Consider the following 20,634-nt stretch of genomic DNA (forward strand, 5'->3'; position numbering starts at 1 on the left):
GTTAGGATCTTTAGCCACTTCTGTGCTGTCTATAATGTGGTCGAGTTAATAGTCAGCTTCAGAGAAAAGGAAGGGTTTTCACATAACCGTGGAAGTTTCCTAAAGGCAATCTAGGGTCTACAGCTGCACCCATGTATCTTGTACTATTAAACCCACCGCCCCATCTTGAGTCACTCTCTGAATGTAATATTCTCCAAATGACCACCTACATCAGTATATGGTTCATTTGGAGACTGACCCATGAAATTCCACAACTCTCCAGATACCCACAAAGTTCACTACTCAATTTCATCTTTCTTGTCTAAGAAGCTGGCTCCATTCCTACTGTGGGAACAAGACAGTGAAGACTGATGGCTATTTAACTGGTGCCACTGCTTGACCATGTTATAGTGTTGACCCTTCAAGGGTCCTAAGACTCCCAGGGATCTGCTGATGACTGTAGCCACTACTGCTTTGAATACTGCTTCTGCTGTCTCTCAAAAGTTATATAAGGTCAAATTGTACAGTATCAAAAATTAAGTGAAGGCTCCAGCTTTGAAGACAATCCTCACTACTCTTTAAAAGGCTATTAGGTTTGGTGGTGGTGGTGATACCCACTTTTAATCCCAGCACTCGGGAGGCAGAAGCAGGCAGATCTTTGTGAGGCCAGCCTGTTCTGCAGAGTAACTTCCAAGACAGCTAGGACTACACAGAGAAACCCTGTCTTAACAGTAACAAACTCACTAAAACAAAACAAAACAAAAAAGGCCTTAAAAGGCTTTAGCCTGAAAAACACCAGATTGGCAGCACACACACAATCGTCTTTTACTTTTTTCTTTTCTTTTTTTGAGACAGGCTTCTGTCATCCTGTCATTTTATAGATCAGGTCTGCCTCCTGAGTAGTGGATTATAGGTATGTGCCACTACACCCAGCCTGCTGTTTTTTAGAGGGCCACAAGCTATTGTCTTAATGGTGCCCCTCACTGAAAACCAGTTCTCTCTTTCGGGGGCTTTAGTTGCCACCACAGCATAATGTCTCGAGGCGCATATGAGGGTTTCTAAGGAAGAACAGTGGTGTTCTTTTACTCCGAACAAACTTTGAATGTCTTTTTGCTTTTTGAGAAAGGGTCTCGTATATCCCAGGCTAGCTTCAAACTTACTGTGTAGCCAAAGATAACCTTGAGCTTCTGATCATTCTGTCTTTGCTAATTGAGTACTAGGAAGACGCCACAACTAGCTAGAATGTCTTAAATGCAAGAACTTCTCTAGAAATTGGGAAAGTGGGACCTACTTCAAATAGCGGAATTATAAATGACCTTATTTACAAAACAGGAAGTGTGGATTATTTCTATAAAGCTCACAATTTCAGAAAGCTCTCAGATATATTCTTCTGTGTACATACATCATGATTATAAATACTATATTTACCCCAAAATGTAACCCCATGCCCTAAATCAAGCAAAAATTGTAGTACAACATACTTCTGTTCCATGGCTCTGTCCCATGGCTCCCTCACACCAATGAAGGGAAACAGTGAATGGTCCTGTGGCTTCTACACATCCAAACAAGGCATAAAGCTAAATGTAGATCAAGGATCCTTCAGGTCCTCTCGATGACTAGGAAAGTCTTGGCAAGTCACACTACAGTTCAGAGGCCTGCAGGTTGGTGATACTCCCAGAAGGCCACCTCCCCATCATCACTACAAGAGGCCAGGAGCCCTGGCTCCTTGGGATTCCAAGCCACACAGTTCACATCCTGGGAGTGCGCCTGGCGCATATGAGCTGTCAGTGAGAAGGTGGGCTGCTGTGGATCTGAGCCGGGATCCTCCTCAAACACTCGGATGGCATCGTCTCCACAAGCTGTAGCCAGGGCCCCTGTCAGCTGACACCTGGGAGGAACATACACATCAGTGGGAAAGGAGATGACTCCTGCCTCTCCAACCTGGCAAATTGGGAGACAGAGACGTGTTCCACAGTCCGGGGCTTAGTTTCTTCCCAAACCTCAGGTCTCAGCTAAGCGTCTCACAGAAAGAAAAGCTTTCTTTCCTAAGCCGTCACACCAACAAAAGGCCTCCTAGTCTTCGGGTGTTGCCCATGTCACTGCATCCTTAACCTCCTCTTAACACTGACATTAACAAGTTTCACCATAATTTAGTCCTTTTTAAAGTCAAGAACTTACTTTAAAATAAGCATTGAAGATTCCCCCATTGCCCATCTCTGTATAAAACTTGAATCTGGAATGTTCAACTGCCTATTCATTTTAGTAAGTTTAAAAAAAAGCAGCAAGGGGCTGGAGGTTAAGAGCACTGACTCCTCTTCCAGAGGTCCTGAGTTCAATTCCCAGCCAGCACATGGTGGCTCACAGCCAACTGTAATGAGATCTGGTGCCCTCTTTTGGCCAGCAAGCATACAGACAAAACACTATACATAATAATAATAATACCCAACAACAAAAGTTCCAATTGTCTAGCAATGAATGTTTGAGATCTCCCCTAACTCCACCCCCATCCCCAGACAGATTTCTCTAACTGGCTGTCCAAGAGCTCTCTCTGTGAACCAGGCTGGCCTTGAACTCAAGAGATTCACTACCCTTTACCTACCAACTGCTGGGATTACAAGTGTGCGCCATCACCCGACTAACATTTTTTTAATGGTTGTAAGATTTATTTTTATATGTATAGATGTTTTGCCTATATGTATGTCTATGTACCATGTTTGTATTAGTGCCCACTGAAGCCAAAAACGGTGTCAGATCCCTTGGAACTAGAGTTACAGACCATTGTGAACTGCCATGTGGATGTTGGAAATTGAACCCAGGTCCTCTAGCAGAGTAGCCAGTTCTCTTAACTCCTGAGTCATATATCCAGCCCCAAATAAGTCTAAATTTTTTGTTGTTTTGATTTTTTTTTTTTTTCTGAGACAGGGTTTCTTTGTGTAGCTTGGCTGTCCTGGAATTCTGTAGACCGGGCTGGCCTCAAACTCACAGAGGCAAGTAAGTTTAATTTTAAGCTGTTAAGTACCTCCCCTCCAAAAAACCAACTCCTAGCTGGGCAGTGGTGGCATACACCTTTAATCCCACCACTCGGGAGGCAGAGGCAGAAGGATCTTGTGAGTTATAGGCCAGCCTGGTCTACAGAGTGAGTTCTAGGACAGCCAGCGTTACACAAAGAAACCCTGTTTTGAAAAACCAAAAGCAACAACAAAATCCCATCTCCTTAGATAAAAGTAAATTTTAGCTTCTGCACAAAAAAAAAAATGCCATAAATGTAATGCCTTGGGGGAGAGGGGCTAATTCTCCATGAAGTCAAAATACTCAGGTCCAATTTCATGGGACAGACATTCCCCAGACATTTGATATAAATAAAGCTTAGACATGTAACAGATTTTTTCATTGGTTTGGAATTATTTCTAAGATCTAAGACTCAGGTCAAGAGCCTCCAAACTCCACCCTTCTAAGAATGGAGCAGCTTTTCTAGTCTCTGTAAGAGTCTGTTACTGAGCCGGGCAGTGGTGGCGCATGCTTTTAATCCCAGCACTAGGATCTCTGCAAGTTCGAGGCCAGCCTGGTCTACAAAAGCTGGTTCCAGGACAGGCTCCAAAAGCTGCAGAGAAACCTTGTCTTGAAAAACAAAAACAAACAAAAGTCAATTACTAAACCACACAGTTCACACACAGTTCATAGTTAAAAATGTACATATTCCATCATCTCAGGATTGCCCAATGCTATGTAAATCCTAAGGGTTGGTGCTGCCCTCGAAGCCTGGGATCTTATCCCAGAAACAGTCTTAAGTACAGTCATCTTCCTGCTCCTAGAAGCCTGGGCCAGCCAGTTATAAACCAGAACAGTAGGCCTAACTGAACAATACAGAACAGCACAGGTCATTCCGTTTCTAAAATCCCTGCTTTAGGAATGGGATTGAGGTCTTACCAAGCAATGTCGTAGATGGTCCTGGTGTGGAAGCCTGACAAAGTACAGATACACTTCCAGCTGGGGTCAGAGCCACTGCATGCCACCCCTGTGGGACACAATTTTCTTAAGCCCAAGGCATTCTGTGTCCTGATAACCTCTACCATTGCAAAGGAGAACCTAATGTGCCCCTCCTCATCCCATTGCCAATGAGTCCTTGTTCCAACCCTCCTTATCTGCCTTACACACTGTTGCCACCCAAGAATTCTGTGAAGGAAGCACCCCTATTCTACTGCAGGCTGTATCTAACAAGTTAATCTGCCCTTTAAGGGCACCCACTAGCCAACCCAACCAATTTCACTCTTTCGAATCCTCTGCCTTGCCTCAAGGAATCCCATTCTTCACAGCCAATTCATGCTGCTGGGTTTTCTTTTCTTTCTGGTTTTTGTTTTGTTTTTTTGAGTCAAGGTCTCATGAGCTATGTAGCTCTGGCTAGGCTGTTCTGGAACTCACTATGTAGACTAGGTTGGCCTTGAACTCAGGTTCCCAGCTTCTGCCTCCAGAGTACTGGGATTAAAGGTGTGCGTCACCATTGCTTGGCAGTTTTTTTGTTTGTTTGTTTGTTTGTTTTGTGGGGTGGGGGGTTGCTGGTAGGCTTTCAACTTGGAGTCTTTTGCTTTTCAAGACAGGGTTTCTCTGTGTATTTGTGGTGGTCCTGGAACTCACTCTGTAGATCAGGCTGGCTTCGAACTCACAGAGATCTCCCTGCTTCTGCCTCCCGAGGGTTGGATTAAAGGTTTGTGCCATCACTGCTCTGCTCAACTGGGCATCCTACATTACATTCTCCTGCTACAAATCCTACATGCCCTTTTCAAATCTTGTTGGAAGGCTTTGTTCCACAAAGCTATCCCTAGTTCTTTTGGTGCTTCTCTGGAGACCTCCTACAAAACATTGAATCCAATTTGTGATTCCTGGCAGACTATATCTTGGCAGACTATAAAACTCTAAGGAGCCGGGCGGTGGTGGCGCATGCCTTTAATCCCAGCACTTGGGAGGCAGAGGCAGGCGGATCTCTGTGAGTTCGAGACCAGCCTGGTCTACAGAGCTAGTTCCAGGACAGGCTCCAAAACCACAGAGAAACCCTGTCTCGAAAAAAAAAAAAAAAAAACTCCAAGGAAAGGAGTCTCCTTTGACTCCTGGACCCTCACCTTGTTCATTGCCTGGTAGATATTGGCGCCAAATGCGCACAGTACGGTCATCACTGCAAGATGCCAGCCGCTGGCCACTGGGGTCGAAGGCCAAGCTCCATACAGTGGACTCATGACCTTCAAGGGTGGCACAGCAGACCCAGTCATCTCCTTCTTCCCGGTACAACTTCACTGTGTCATCATAGCTGGCGGACGCTAAAAGCTGAAAGTGAGAAAGGACAGCCAGCATTTGTTTGTATGGCTCTAACATGAAACCCTGCTAGGACAGGACAGTTCCAGAGATCCCTGTAAGAGTGAGGGTGATGTTGACGAGTGCCAGCAGGCTGGGCACCAGTCTCCACATCACATCCTTTCCCACCTCGCCTGACTCTTACCTCCTGGCTCGGGTGCCAAACCACGTGTTTGACGTCCTGTGTGTGAGAGCTGAGGACACTGACACACTCATACTCATCCTCTTCGTCAACTGTGGGAGAAGAAAGAACCTAAGAGCTGACCCTGCCCGGAACAAAGCTCAAAGTCAGGGATTGGGTTTTCCACTGTACCCGGAGGCACCTGGACTGACCTTCCCAGACCCACACACTCTTATCTCTGCTGCAGGTAGCCAAGAGGTTGCCAGACGGCGCCCAAGCCACTGACTTGACCTCATTTTCGTGACCCTCGAGAGTGGTTACACACTGCAAAGGGAAAAAGATTGTGAATTAATGGCAGCTAAAGGTCTTAGGCCCTAGTAAAACATCCAAGATCACAATTTTGTTGTTGAGACAGCCCAGGATGACCTTGGACTTTTGGGAATCCTCTTGCTTCAGCGTCCCAAATGCTGGGATTAGTGTCATGAACTCCCACACCCAGCTACCATTTTGACAGTATAAGCATTAAGTAAAGGCTGTACTCAAACTGTCCAGGGTGGCCCAGTCTTGGTGTGCAAACATCCAGCCTGGTTACCTCAAAGTCATCCTGGTTCTTCTTCCAAATACAAGTGACAGCATCAAAGCTGGCAGAGGCCAGGTAGTTTCCACAGGGGGACCATGCCACTTTCCGAACAGTGCGCTGGTGGCCTTCAGAAAGGACAGACTTACAAACCCAGCTGTCACCTACAGGCAGAGAACAGGCTAGGCTCTGGAGCACCATCAACACCATTCGGTAACTGGTAGTGAAGGTGAAGCTCTGTTGAGGGGACAAACTCATGCACCATTACAGCGATGCAAACGACTACTTCCTTAAAAGCGTCAAATTGAGTTTCAGACTACTTTTCTCATTTTTCTTCCTCAGCAAATACCCCAGTTGCCGCAACAATCCCCCAGACTAACTGTTGACGTTTGCACACTCCTTCCCCCGACAAACCCTTTTCAGAATAACGTCTCCCGCGGCACCAGGGTCACAAAGCCAAACCAGGCCTTACCCTCGGTGCCCCAGATGCGGATTTTACGGTCGCCGCCGCACGAGGCCAGCAGGGTCCCCGTGGGGTTCCAGGCCAGAAACCAGCAGCGGGAGTCCGGGTGTGCCTGGATGCGGCTCCGCAGCACCAGCGAATCCTTCATGACGGAGGCCTCAGGGTGAGAAGGAGGACACCGAAAGCAATGTGCAGAACGTGGTGGCCACTGTGGGACCCCGAGGCCGACAGGGCCCCAGTTCCTGCCAGAGGTGTCTCCCTGGGAACTGAAGCACCCGCTGCTGAGGTAGCGCGGCCTTCTGGGACTTGTAGTCACTTCCTTTCCCCCTGCACAACAGGAAGCCTCACGGGACTGTCCCGAACTACCAGTCCCTTGATGCCTCGCGCGAGAACAGGCGGCGCGCGCACACAGTGACGCGCCAAGAGGGCAGAGCCGTGAGCCGGAGGAGGAGGAGGAGGGGGTGGGGTGGGGTTGGAGGAAGCCGGAAGTGCATCAGCCTGGGTCCGTCTGGGCGTTGCGGGATTGGGGCCTGGGATCGCTTGGCCCGGGCAGCTGAGAAGCCCGTGACCGGGCGGAGCGGCGCCATCCCGGCCCTGAGATCTACTGATCGGTGAGGAGCAGGGACTAGCGTAGGGAGGGTCACTGTGGTTTAGGTCGCACCTCAAAGTGCGGGTTCCGGATCCCGGCGGCCCCTCAGCAACCCTCTGTCCATTAATGCCGGTCTAAGTCTCCTCCGCCCCCTGCGCCAGTAGCTGACCCCAGTACCTGCGCCTGTTCATCTTGGCATGTCCACGGCCCACTTAGTCCCTTGCCCTCTCGGAGTCCTGGTCCAGCACCCCTCATCCAGAGCCCTCGGTCCCCGCCCCCCGAATTCCCGCAGTCCTTCTGTCTGTTCTCAGCCCTGGGTCCCACCCCGCAGTCTCTGGTGCGGGCCCTGACACCCCCCCGGGCCAGCTGCCCATTGCATTGCTCTCCACCCGGGTACAGACAGGCTCTGCGCGCCCCGCTGAGGTCGGCGGCCATCAGCAGCGACTGCAGAGCTACAGCGGGCGGCCCCGGGCATGTATGCCCCTGGAGGCGCAGGGCTGCCGGGAGGGCGCCGGCGGAGGAGTCCGGGAAGCAGCGCTCTGCCCAAGCAGCCAGAGCGGAGCCTGGCTTCGGCCCTGCCTGGCGCCCTGTCCATCACGGCGCTGTGCACTGCCCTGGCGGAGCCCGCTTGGTTGCACATCCACGGAGGCACCTGTTCCCGCCAGGAGCTGGGGGTCTCGGACGTGCTGGGCTACGTGCACCCGGATCTGCTGAAAGGTGAGGGCAATGAGCTTCTGCTCTCCCGGCTTGAGGGGTGGTCAGAATGGATATGGGACTGGCTGAAGCACAGATAACCCGAGGCAGTCATTTGTTAAAGGCAACAGCCTGGTTCTTGGTATTCACGCCCACCAGGTGGCTCTGTTTGGGGGTCTAACCCCTCATCAATTCTGATTTTATTCAGCCAAGCACCTAGGTAGTCCTCACCCTCATGCTGGTCCAGAATGCTGCTGTTTTAGGTTTTTGCCAGAGGAAGGGCCCTTATAGGTAGAAGAAATAGGGTCTTAGGTATCACAATTAGCCACCCCCTTCTAACAGACCCTTGAGATGCAGAAAAGTTGGTTTGGGGTAGCTTGATTGATGGAGAAAAGAGAACTGTGAATATGACTAATTGTAAGAGATATTTTAGTATTCTGTGGTAATTGGACTCATCGAAGAGGGTGCTTGTGGCGTCCCAGGGCATCAGACGTGAGTTCCATCGTCACACTCAACAGCTGAAATTTGGCTTTCCATGCCCTTACAGGTATGCCTGCCTGGCTGAGATGGTTGCTTTATTCGTCTTTAGTTCTGGTTCATTCCTGTTAGATGTGTGCAAGGTGTCTCATGAGGGCTCAAGCCCTGGAATCTGATGAAAGGGCAGTGTCCCCCTCTAAATTGGAATAAAAACACTACTGTAGGTCTAAGCTGAAAAGCCTTATCCTGTTACCTACTGTTGTCTTTCCTGGTGAGTTCTCTTAACAGTTAGTTCCCTTCTCTTTGCACATTCAAGGCTTTAGAATGATTTTTTTTTTTTTATTTAATAGAGAACATGGTGGAGGCTTCTGGTTTGAGACTTCTTTTTTTCACCCTCTTGCTGAGTTTGTCTCTTTAAGACCAAGGTTATGCACTGGATGAAGGCCTTTTTCTCAGCACAAGGCTGTGGAGTTTGAATCTGGCTGCTTTCCCATTTCTTGCACTCACCTGCATTCAGGCCTTTTTGCATTTGATGCCGTGATGTTTCTGTTTTAGGAGCTGACTGTTTCACACACAGACTGGGAAAGAGTTTATGATGATTGTCCTTTGTAGGTCATCCCTGGCGTGGGAGAGGCATAACGTTCAGATGGCATGGAGAGAGCTAGTCTGATCTTACATCCTGGTTTCCGAGATCCAGGAAGAAAAGCAAAGCGAGCTCCCGAGGCTAGCCCTCTGCTCACTGATACTGCTTCCCATCTGTTGATGCTAGAATAAAATGGTGCTGTCTCCTTAATTATGTTTATCCCATGCTTTACTTCGGCTGTTGTAAAGAAGGCTCTCAAGACACGCTGCCTTGGTGTACGTTCCTGTCGAAGGCATGTTAAAATAAAAATCAGTTCTCGGTTCAAGTTTTTGTTTGTTCACAGATGCATTTGCCCTCTGTAAGAAATTATTCAGACCAATTTTGTCCTTTTCAAATATGTTGTCTTAACCTTTACATTGCATTTGCTGTGTGTTTAGATCTCTTAGCCCATGCATGGTTTGCCTGCGCTGCTCACCTCCTTGGCCATCGTTAGCCAGGATCACTTAGCTCCTGTCTATAAATAGAAGCATTGGCATTGGGGCCTTGTGAGCCACTGCAGAAGGCAAGGAATCTGGTCTCTTGTAGCTTCTCTTCTGCTGCTCTCTACCTGAGTGTTTTGTGTGCCTTGTGGACCTTCAGGCATATGGTGTCCTTTGTGACTGCTGATTTCTGGTCTAGCAGACATCTACCCTGGAGTTCTGGAATAGTCCAGTCCAGGAGGAAGTAGAACTGTGCTGGGCAAATGTGGTGCTTATAGATGCTTGCAGAGGGAAACACCCCTGCTGGGCCTCTGCAGGTAACAGAGTGAGGTGGGTCAGAGGGCTCCAAAGCAAGCCTGTGTACCAGGCATGGAGCTAAGCACACTTCACATTTCCTTAATTTGACCCTTTGTAAATATACAAAGGCCCCAGCTCAGGGAGAGCAGGTAATGAACTAAGAGACACAGCCAATCCAAGTTGCGACTCTGAAGTCCACGCTCTTCTTACCACCACCCCCTTAGTGCACTGAGTTCCTTTTTCTTTCTGTTAGACCTATATGAAACTTACCATTTGCTCTTCTGATTGAGTGGGGGTTTGTTGTTGTTGTATTTTGCCAGTGAAAGAAAGCTTTTATTAGGCGTGAGGAAATGCACACACACAAGGCACACACCGAAAAAAGACCTTTTGCAAAGCAGAAGGGAGATTCGGGAAGCCGAAGCCTCTGTTTTGGTTTTGTTTTTTTTTTTTGTTTTTTGTTTTTTTTGTTTTTTTTTTTTTTTTATCACAAGCCCAGCCAGAGCTGTGCTTTTTAGTGCCTGAACTATCTCTCCAGGTTTCAGCTCAGCTTGGTGAACCTGAGGCAAAGCCACTCACCCTTGCTGTGTGACCAGATGCGTGAAGGCTTTAGCAAATGCCAGCTCAACAGATTCTGTTCTGAATCCTCTCACATAGCTTCTCTGGGCTTAGGTCCAGAGAAGGCTTAGAAATGCCTAGACTTTTAGGCCTGAATGGCCTTTGCCTCTCTAGTGTGGCCAGCAAGGGCAGCTCCGCCACCAGCTTCAGGAAGCAGTTTTGGAGAATGAGTAAGTTGGGATTTGCTGTCAGGTGACTCAAGTTTGACAACAGCTACTGAAGGACAAAGGATGGAGGGCCTGTGCACCTGTTGGGTGGTGACAGATTCTGATGTCATCACCAGGCCCTTGGGGGGCTGCTTTTGGGTGGCTTGCCTGGCACCATTGACATTTGTAAGATGACCCATCTGGACACTAGTGTGCCCTGTTGGTGGTCTGTGCCAGATCTGGCTGACAGCAAAGAGTTGGAGTGAGGGATGCCGAGTGAGGAGAAGGTGCTCAGAGAGACGGGGCAGTGAGGAGTCCTCCAGCCCACAGGATCCGTAGTGAAGAAGGGGGAAAGGAAGAATAGCAGGAAGCTGGTCTAAAACCATTTTAGCTTTTCTGCCGTCAGTCCACACAGGTCAAGAGGGGGTCAACCACAGACACAGACAGGTAGAAGGGAAGAGCCAGAGCATTCAAAACAAATCCAGTCCTGTGACTCACCAGTGACCTTGGTCGAAGTCAGTTCCTTGGGGTCTGATTACACAGCAGCTGCCTGCTTCCCTGATGACTGGAAGGGACAGTCAAGCAGTGTTTACCAAAATAAACAGGTCAGAATACAACTGCTGTCTATCTGGAATGGAGTGTAGAAAACCACTGGCTCAAATTTTAAGTCAAGACCCTGTCCCACGGGTTGGAGAGATAGCTCAGTGGTTAAGAGCACTGACTGCTCCTCCCGAGGACCCGGGTTCAATTCCCAGCACCCACATGGCAGCTCACAACTGTCTGAAAATCCAGTTCCAGGGGATCTGACACCTTCACACCAATGCACATAAAATAAAGTTAAATAAATTAAAAAAAAAAAGACCCTGTCCCACATGGCATTTCTCTCCCACAGTAAGTCACTCATACCTACCTAATCTTTGGGGCTTTAGTGTCTCTGGAAGGCCCCTTGGGGAAAGGAGGAGTGTTATTTGCGCTCCCTAAATACCACACTGGTATTTAGGAAAGGAAGTCAGGAGAAGGCTTGATCAGGGATGCTCTTGATCAGAGCTGTCTTTCTGTCTTACCTCATGCTAAGACACTGCACCCCTTTTCTCTCTGGCAGTGTTAGCACCACCCAAAGGGAAGTTCATGTTTGGCTTTCCCCTTAAGCTAGCAGTTCCCCATATGTGGGTTGCGACCCTTTTGTGGGTCCACCGACCCTTTCACAGGGGTCGCCTAAGACCATTGGAAAACCAGATATTTACATTTCATTTCTTAACTGTAGCAAAATTACAGTTATGAAGCAGCAATGAAAATAATTTTATGGTTGGGGTCATCACAACATGAGGGACTATTAAAGGGCAGCAGCAGCATTAGGAAGGGGGAGAACCATGGCCTTAAGCACTGTAGCTTTGGAGTAGAGGAAGGCAGTTGGAACAAAACATGCTTGAATTTGGTGTCAGAAGCCCTTCCTGTCCTCCATGCAGAGCCACTCTACTCAGTCTGCCTGAACAGGGGACTGCGTTCCCTCCTAGCACCTGTCTGTGGGGGAGGCAGGGCCTTTGAGACAGGCCATCTACTGACTTGCTGAAGATTGACTGTGGCCTGTGGTAGACCTAGTGTTTGACTAGATGTAGAGTTTTTCTGTGTTTTAACTCCTGATGCCCTCGGTGCTGTAGGGGTTTTAAACACCATATGAAGGCAGTTTTGCCCGACGTCCTGTGTGAGCACTGCTCATCACTAGTGATCCACACCTTTCTGCCTTTTTGTTGTTGTTACTGCTGATGGAATTTGAGTCCTCAAGCTGCTGTTTTCATGAGCTCAGCAGCTGCTGTCTTGGATAGCGTTCATGCTAGTTCATCTGACCCTTCTTCTCAGTACATCTCCTTAGAGTTTGATTGATTATCTCCATCAAGGAAATAATAAAAGCCGCCAGTGGGTGCTTAGCGATTTCCAAGCAGCACGGTGCAGTGTCCAGGGGTCATTGTGTGATCCAGAGGAAGTCATTTAACCTTTCGGAGCCTCTGACTTCTCATTTGAGCTGTGTGATGCAGTGTCTGGGGGTCACTGTGTGACCTGGAGGAGGTCACTTAATCTTCTGGAGCTTCTGACTCCTCATCTGAGCTGTGTGATGACTTCCAGGGTGGCAGTCAAACTTGGCAAAGATAATGCTTGACGCATTTGTGTGCAAGCATAGGCTCCTGTACCTTCAGCCATGCTTGCCTCTAGAGAAAGATGGGGAAGGTGGCCTCTTTCTTGAAGCTTTTTATCATGTGCATATCTTGTTTATTAAAATAAAAGTATTTTAAAATGTAAAGCACATAGGCATGGATATATCAGGCGCATGTTTAATATGTTCACCCATCATCAGAAGAAACAAAAACCCATGTCTTTGAAGCTTCTCGTGTCTCCTTCTTCACACAGAGTGCCTGGCTGCACAGAGTAATGCAGGTGAGCTGCTGCAATGTGGCCTGTGATGTCACCCCTTACACCCTGTCTCAGGCAAGCACTCTTGGTAGCATTGGAACACTGAATCCTGCCCCAGCATTCCCACATGCCATGCAGACCCCAAAAATAATTGATTCAGTTTTTGGTAATGTTCACATCAGAGCCAGGTGTCAGCCCTTGCTCCCTCAAGCCTTTCTTCCTAGGCCCCTTTAGAATCTTTATGGTGTTTGGAGTAGGCAGTGCCGGAAGCAATGAGGGCAGATGCTAGCTTCTGGCAGAACTCATGGACAGGCAAAGTCCATGGCAGTAGGAAATCACCCAAGCTGGATGCTTGAGCCATCTGCAGTTAAGATCATAACAGATAGCTCTGAAGGCAGCCAGTTGGAGGCACCTGAGTCTTGTCTGGGCACAGCCAGCTTCTACCTGGAGAATTTTGAGTCCTAGGCTGAGTACATATGTCAGTCACAAATGCTTAGCATCTCCCACTGCTCAAGATTCCATCATGGCCAGCATCTCCTGGATTGAATTTTTTTGTTGTTGGCAGTGGGTCCACCACTTAGCTTCTTGGTTTTCCTCCATCTGTCTACCTTCCTCTGGTATCTAGTACTGGTGTTTTTGGGGGACTGGAGACTTGGACTACTTGTATGGGGATTTTCTGTGCTCCCAGACCTTCTAGGAGCCTGGTACATGGTTGCAGCACCACTTCAGTGATCGGGATGTGTGCTAGAAAGTGAAGATTATCACCTTCAGATTCTGAATTTGACATCAAAATTCAAGAAAGGAGCCCTAGCCTGTGAGTTTGACCAGCTCTATCCAGTTTTTCCTAAATCACTCAGTGACCTATGGCCTAAATGAAAGCACTTGACAATGGCTGAGGAAGAGGAGGAAGAGAAAGTGAAGACTTGTTTCCTTCTTTAAACTTTTTGTTTTTGTTTTCAAGACAGGGTTTCTTTCATGTAGCCCTGGCTGTCCTGGAACTAGTTCAGGAGACAAGGCTAGCCTCAAACTCACAGAGAGCCTCCTACCTCTGCCCCCCAAGTGCTGAGATTAAAGTCTTTCTCTCTTTCTTTCTTCTTTCTTTTTGGTTTTTCAAGACAGGGTTTCTCTGTAGCTTTGAGCCTGTCCTGGCACTAGCTCTTGTAGACCAGGCTAGCCCTGAACTCACAGAAATCCACCTGCGTCAGTGCTGGAATTAAAGGTGTATGCCACCACCCAGCTTCATTGATTTTTTTTTTTTTTTAAAGCCGGGTCTCACTATGTACTCCTGACTGACCTGAGACTCACTATGTAGACTAGTCTCTAACTCAGAGAGCTCTGCCTCTGAGCAAGTACTGGAATTAAAGGTGGGCACCAACACGACCTGCCTTTGGCTCCTTTTTTTTGTTTTGTTTTTTTTTTTTGTTTTTCGAGACAGGGTTTCTCTGTGGTTTTTGGAGCCTGTCCTGGAACTAGCTCTTGTAGACCAGGCTGGTCTCGAACTCACAGAGATTCTCCTGCCTCTGCCTCCCGAGTGCTGGGATTAAAGGCGTGCGCCACCACCGCCCGGCTTGGCTCCTTCTTTGATCAGTTTTTATTCCATTCTGTGCTTCAAGAAGCCGTCAAAGTTTCCATAACTTTCAAAGAGATCGACAGTATTGTTAATTGAAAATTTTTAAAGAAGCTATTTAATTCCTTGTTTGGTACATGCTTGTCATCCTGGGGACTCCTTGAATGTCGCCTCTCCTGTTTTAGCGCTTCCTTTTGCTTGGTTTACTCCCCTATTTTGGTGGCGTTTACATGCTGTCGTTTCTGAGCTTTCCAGGGCTCTCATGGTGCGACTTCTTAGCTTTCCCTGCTGCCTTGCATTTCAGCTGTCTAGTCCTAATCCAAGTCTTCTCTCCTCCTTTTGAGGTGTGATTGAGAGGGTGGTCTCAAGAAGCCCAGGCTGGCCTCAGGTTTGCTAACTAGCAGAAACTGGGCTAGGACTCTTGACCCTCATGGTAACACCTCCCAAGTGCTGGGATTACAAGGGTGAAGCACTGTTCAGCTCAGTGGCATATTTGCGTCATTGTTAGTCTTCATTACCGTCCATTTCCAGAACTTTTTCATGACCCCAAACTGAAAACTCAGAATCAACCCACACCTTGCCCTCCCTTTCTCCAGCTCCTGGCAGCCACCATATCCTCTACGTTTGTGATTCTGACTTCTTGGTGTCTCATGAGCAGAATCACAGTGTTTGTCCTCTGTATTTGACTTAACTTACTTCACTTAGTTCAGTGTCTCTAAGTTCCATGTCTGCTTTAGAATGAAAATGGAAGGAATGAGTGAGTAAGTGGAGAATGGGAATTAATTAACCTCTGTTCAGCTCAAGAGTCACTAGCCTTTCCCTGTTGGTGCAAAGGATCCTTTAGCAAAATAGCTTAACATGCCAGCTTGATTGCCAGGATCTTAAAAAATGGTCTGAAGCTAGGTCTGGTGTAATTGTAATTCCCAATACTCAGGAGGCTGAGGCAGAAGGATCATGAGTTTGAAGCTAGCATGGGCTACACATTGAGACTGTCTTAAAAGCAAAGTGAAAGGGAGAGAGGGAGGAAAAGAAGGAGGGAGGAAAGGGTGGACACTGGGCATGGCACTCAGTTTGTAGAGTACCTAGCATACAGGATGCCCTGGTTTGTGCCATAAAATTATGTGTGGTGGTTCATGCCTGTAATTCTAGTCCTCCAGAGGTGGAGGCAGGAAGGTCACAAGTTCATGGTCATTCTCCACCCCTGCTCAGCAAGGTTGAGGTCAGCCTGAGACGCATGAGATCCTGCCTCCAAAAGAAATAGAGAAGAGCCGGGCGGTGGTGGCGCACGCCCTTAATCCCAGTACTCGGGAGTCAGAGGCAGGCGGATCTCTGTGAGTTCGAGACCAGCCTGGTCTATAAACAGAGCTAGTTCCCGGACAGGCTCCAAAAACTACAGAGAAACCCTGTCTCCAAAAAAAAAAAAAAAAGAAATAGAGAAGAAATATACAGTCACCCTAGACTAGTTTTGTTGGAAAAAAGACTTGAGGTGTATAGGTGACTTCTGTTTGCAGCATGGAAGTCCCCTGCCTCTACTGAGCAGCTGGTGGCAGGAGCAAATACAGAGCCCCCAGGGCTTCTGGCTCCCAGGGACTGGGGGGGAATTGAAACCAAGATCCTTTTAGGTACACTGCCTGCTTCGGGGTGTTTCTTGGGCATAAAGCTTCCATTCTCTCTCTACAGATTTCTGCATGAACCCCCAGACAGTGCTGCTCCTGAGGGTCATTGCTGCTTTCTGCTTCCTGGGCATCCTGTGTAGTCTCTCTGCATTCCTTCTAGACGTCTTTGGGCCCAAGCATCCAGCTCTGAAGATTACTCGTCGCTATGCCTTCGCTCACATCCTCACTGGTAAGGATCTACTCGTGTGGGAGAGGATCCCCGGGGCATAGTGGTCCATGGGATTGCTTCTCTGTGATTAACTCTAGCCTTTCAGGGCATGGGGTGCCTTAGTGTTGGTTTCTGTCATTTGTGAATAATTTGCCTAGGACTAGAGGGAATGAATTCCACAGGAATCTCATGGCTCTCTAAAAATGACAATTGAAGTTCATAGAAATTCAGGGCTTGGTGTAAGCATGGAAGGAGTTGGCCTGTCTTGCCTGACTTCTGTGTATGGTCAGTTTCTCCCACCAAGTCTACCTCCCTGCCAGGTTTGCCTTCTCCGCTTATATGTATCTACTTTCCTCACCCAGGCCTGGGCTGGGGTGTCAGTTTGGCTTTTGATAGTGATTGACTTCAGTTCAACTCAGTGTCTAAAACTGCATGATCTTACCTGTCCTTCTCAGCACCCAGAAGTATCCAGGAGCCTTATTATCTAATTGTAAATCCCTTCTTTTCTTTTTCCCTTTTTTTTGGATGGTATGGATGGTACTGGGGATTGAATCCAGGGCCTTGTGTATGTTGGGCAAGTTCCCTGACATTGAACAATAATCCTTCAAGTAGACCCTTCTAGTCAGGATGGTTGGATAACTCCTCAGTTCCAAGCCAAGAATCTCATAGTCAAGGAAGTTCTTAGGACCTTGGGCCAGGCAAGTCCTCTGAGAACCGGGTGAGAGAGGCTGTGATTGATTCCTTACACATCCTGACTGCTGATCCCGTTCTGTGCTGTCCCTCTGTCTCCCAGTCCTACAGTGTGCTACTGTCATTGGCTTTTCCTACTGGGCTTCTGAGCTCATCCTGGCCCAGCAGCAGCAGCATAAGAAGTACCACGGCTCCCAAGTCTATGTCACCTTTGCTGTTAGCTTCTACCTGGTGGCAGGAGCTGGTGGAGCCTCAATCCTGGCTACTGCAGCCAACCTCCTGCGCCACTATCCAACAGAGGAAGAAGAGCAAGCACTGGAGCTCCTATCTGAGATGGAAGAGAATGACCCCTACCCAGCAGAGTATGAAGTCATCAACCAGTTCCAGCCACCTCCAGCCTACACACCCTAATGACAGCCTGGGCTCTCTTCCTCAGCAGCCCTTCCCCCAGTGCCACAGCTCCTCTTACACCCAGAAGAGCCACTTCCCCCAGCAGGTCTCACTGGTAGGACCCTGACCATCTTCACCAAATCTTTCCCAGCCTTTAGGGTTGTCCATTTGTCCCTGCTCTGCAGAGCTGGGACTCTAATTTTATACAATGTACTCTTTCCCCTCCCAGAACCCTCTGCTCCTTTCCTATTCACTAGCTCCTTCTACCCAGGGATGGTCAGGCAAGTTTCCTCCCTCCGTGGGCCGTGGTTTTGGAACTGGGACTTTCCTTGGGTTGCTGCTGGTAGTGGACAGTCTCTGAGAGAGGTGCCAACAGGGCGCAAAGGGAAGGGGACTGTGCCATGTAGGTTCACTTTGCCAGGCCCAACATTTGTGCCACTTCTGTGTGTGGGCTGACTCATTCCTTCTAGAGTGCCCTAAACCCAGCTGTCCACTTTGTGGATCCTCTGCACTTTAGCCTCTGGGCCACTCCTCATGTGTGCTCTGGTTTTCTCGAGAGAAGGGATTGCTGTTGCTCTCCTGCTCTGCCCTGGCTTCTTGTGGTTGGAGCCAGGCAAGGAAGCAGAACCAGGCAAGAGACTGATCCTGTTGAGGACCCTAGTGAAGGGGACTGAGTGCCCTAGCCCCTTCGTCTTTTAATGTGAGTGGTTTTAAAAGGAAAAAAACAAAACAAAACCAAGCAATAGCAGCCATGCTCTCTAAAACATGGATATGGTTGTTGTTGTTCAGAAATGGAGCCCATCCCTTAGACTCTGCAATATTTTGGACCATAGCTCTCTCTAAGCCTATAGTCACTTCTCCCAGTCTCTCCAATAGAATGCAGTCTTTGTGTCCTGACTTCTTCCAGGCAGCTGTGGCTCCCTGGGGCCTTTCTGTGGAATTAGGGCCACATGGCCCCCGCGGGGCTGAGAACTATGGCCTGGCTGGCTGGCCAGTGTGGTGCTCCTCAGAACTGTGGCACTGAGATGTAACCTGGCCTCAGTTCAGGCACAGGGGCCAAGCAGGGCAGGACCCTCCACTCTCCACAGTAGTACTCCACACAGAGGTGCATCAGGTTGGTGTCAGGACCCTGTCAGATGTGCAGGCCCGACTGTAGCCTTCAATGTGTCCCCTAGTCTGTGACTTGGGGCTACAGCTTGCTGCATGCCCCTCTCCCCTTCTGGAATGTATGCTGGTCTTGCGGTGTGCTACTGGGCTGTTACTCTAGCTATTCTATTTGCCTTGGGTCCAATTTTATTTTTTATTTGTCTATTTTGTTGTTTTGCCTGGAAACCTGGGGCATAAGGTAGGTGGGACTTGAGAGGCCTGCAGCTTGGATCCAGATAGGCAAGCTGTTCTTGTTCATTTATGAGCTCCTTTGGAATGAGAGTCTAGTGCTAGCTGAAAGGGAGATGGATTACAATCTCCTCTCACCCGTAAGACAACAGACATTTTGAGCAAGAATGGAGACTGAATACAGTCACTGAACTGTGACTACAAGACTGTCACCTCCCCGTTCTTTGGCCAGAAGGAGTGGGGAATATGTGGACAAATGGCTGTGCAGATGAAGACCAAGTGTGCCCGTTAGAAAGCGTCTGCTTGGAGTTCCCTGCTGCGATGCCAAAGTGTGCCCCAGTGTGACTCTCCCATTCTTCCAGACCGTCTCTGAAGCAAGAAAGCCGCCAGGTGAGGCCTGAGCACAAAAATCAAGGAGCTAAATTAAGACTACCTTTCTGTGAAGTCCTGAGCTCATCATTGGCAGGTTTCTGAAGTGTGTGGCCAGCTCTCTCCACTGTGGTATCTGAGGGAGCAGGCCAGAAGACCAGGCACCAAACATGCATGCCAAAGTGAATGAGGACTCGCCCTGTGGACTGTTCCTTGTGATTTGGAATCCACTTTTTACTAGTTTCCTGTTCCTCTGGCCTTTCTTTCTCTTTCCCCTTCCATTCTGACACTATAGTTTATCATATAAATTTCTCTGGTTGTGTTTTTCTTTTCTAGGAAAAAAAATTAAAAGGCAAAACAAAACCTTGAAACTACAAATGAGAACACAAATGCCAGTGGCTGCCTGTCATTTTGTCATAATTTTCCCGATGTTTGTTCTCTTCCTCCCAGAGAAGTAGGAAACATTCAGCGATGAAGCTTGTAACGGAGCAAAGTTAGTAGGAGCTTGGCATTTTGATCATTCAGAGACTCCCAGTCTTGATACCTTTCACAGAGGAAGTTCCCAAAGCCCACAGCTAGAAACAGCAGGTGACTGCTACGAACCTTGATGAGCTGCAGAAGGGCTGTTTTCAGAGCTCTCGTGGTGCTTCCTGGGAAAAGTCGGAGAATACAAACGATTCCGGGAGCAAGACCTGCAGAGTTGCTCTTCCAGGCAGCTGATGGGTGAAACCTTGATGGCTGCCCATGCTCTCAGTTCATTCATTAACCCATCTTGGGGCCCCAAGTGTATATTTGATGAAAGCATTTAGGGCTCTTTGGGAAGTAGTCCATTCCTAGCAGGATACATATCTTTCCTGGAAACTGATATCTCATTTTGTGTCCAATAAGACATTTCCATGAGGGTCCATTAGATTATGCACAAAACACTGAGCCCCATGAAAGAGGGTGTCTGACAGGATCTTGTCTCCAGGATTGTCTTTCCTTAGCTCAGGAGACAGATTCCCCCACCAGGAAATAGTGAAATGAATAGTCTCCTGGACACCTTGGGAAAGTCCTATGCTGGAGAAGGGAGGCTGGTTCTAACCAGAATAATTATCAACAGCTTTCTGAAAGGAGCAGGTAGAGCTGGGTTGGTATGGGAGAGCATTTGAAGGAGCAGCCATTCCCTCTGAGGGACTGGCATGCTGGCCAGGGTGTGGTACGGAGTGAGATGGTGAAGGCCCATCTGATGTTCCTCAAGCAGCAGGAAGCCACAGGAGGGCTCCGAATATGCACTGCTGGTGGTGTGGAGGGCTGTGATGTTAAGTAAAGCACCAGAGAGTGTGGGGATTGGGGGGGGGGAGGGCAGGTGGACATGTGTGAAGAACCCTCAGGCCTGGTAGAATTGGGAGAGAGCCCAGGAACTCCAACCCTGCCACAGTGCACTAGAAGATGGGATCAGCCTTGTAACTCAAGAGGGCTTCAGAGGAGAGCCTGTGTTGTGTGCAGGATGGCAGGGAGAAGTCTTGGGAATCACAAAGTGGCTGTTGTACCTAAAGGAAAGGCAGTTCTCTCCAGATAACCTCAGAATCCTCAGCTGGTGTCTTACTCAGAGGTGCCCATGCCCTGGGCCATGACAGTATGGAATACAAGTTTCTATGGGGAGACAGAAAAGAACTAATAAACTTTATAGCCGTTGTTTTCAAATGGTC

At 48.4% G+C, this 20,634-nt stretch overlaps 2 protein-coding genes across 3 annotated transcripts; one reads left to right on the forward strand and one right to left on the reverse strand.

Annotated features, from left to right (window-relative positions):
• Positions 1–721: 721 nt before the first annotated feature.
• On the reverse strand, positions 722–6,779 carry Ciao1 (cytosolic iron-sulfur assembly component 1). Its single transcript, XM_005364428.2, has 7 exons — positions 6,493–6,779; positions 6,036–6,184; positions 5,656–5,767; positions 5,468–5,556; positions 5,094–5,295; positions 3,907–3,994; positions 722–1,867 (listed from the first exon to the last, which is right to left on the reverse strand). The coding sequence occupies exons 1-7, from the start codon at positions 6,629–6,631 to the stop codon at positions 1,627–1,629; spliced, it is 1,020 nt and encodes a 339-aa protein (XP_005364485.1). The 5' UTR covers positions 6,632–6,779; the 3' UTR covers positions 722–1,626.
• Positions 6,780–6,956: 177 nt separating this feature from the next.
• Tmem127 (transmembrane protein 127) lies at positions 6,957–20,634 on the forward strand. Of its 2 annotated transcripts, XM_005364430.2 has the most exons (4): positions 6,957–7,094; positions 7,472–7,789; positions 16,016–16,180; positions 16,953–20,634. In XM_005364430.2, exons 2-4 carry the CDS (start codon positions 7,546–7,548, stop codon positions 17,258–17,260), a joined length of 717 nt encoding a protein of 238 aa, XP_005364487.1. In that variant the 5' UTR covers positions 6,957–7,094; positions 7,472–7,545; the 3' UTR covers positions 17,261–20,634. The 2 variants fall into 2 exon arrangements, with proteins under 2 accessions (XP_005364487.1, XP_026643551.1); XM_026787750.1 differs by having other exon boundaries at positions 6,957–7,789.

The sequence above is a fragment of the Microtus ochrogaster genome, assembly GCF_000317375.1.
Source record: "Microtus ochrogaster isolate Prairie Vole_2 chromosome 14 unlocalized genomic scaffold, MicOch1.0 chr14_random_1, whole genome shotgun sequence".
Taxonomy (NCBI): Eukaryota; Metazoa; Chordata; class Mammalia; order Rodentia; family Cricetidae; genus Microtus; species Microtus ochrogaster.

Bases quoted from the DNA above. Each gene is read 5' to 3' on its own strand.
- Ciao1 (XM_005364428.2), bottom strand. From the start codon at position 6,631: ATGAAGGATTCGCTGGTGCTGCGGAGCCGCATCCAGGCACACCCGGAC. The intron at 5,296-5,467 runs GTAAGAGTCAGG...TCTCACTTTCAG, and splicing joins TTTGGCACCCGAGCCAGGAG to CTTTTAGCGTCCGCCAGCTA. The intron at 1,868-3,906 runs GTAAGACCTCAA...TGTTCCTCCCAG, and splicing joins ACCATCTACGACATTGCTTG to GTGTCAGCTGACAGGGGCCC.
- Tmem127 (XM_026787750.1), top strand. From the start codon at position 7,546: ATGTATGCCCCTGGAGGCGCAGGGCTGCCGGGAGGGCGCCGGCGGAGG. The intron at 7,790-16,015 runs GTGAGGGCAATG...CTCTCTCTACAG, and splicing joins GCACCCGGATCTGCTGAAAG to ATTTCTGCATGAACCCCCAG. The intron at 16,181-16,952 runs GTAAGGATCTAC...TCTGTCTCCCAG, and splicing joins CTTCGCTCACATCCTCACTG to TCCTACAGTGTGCTACTGTC.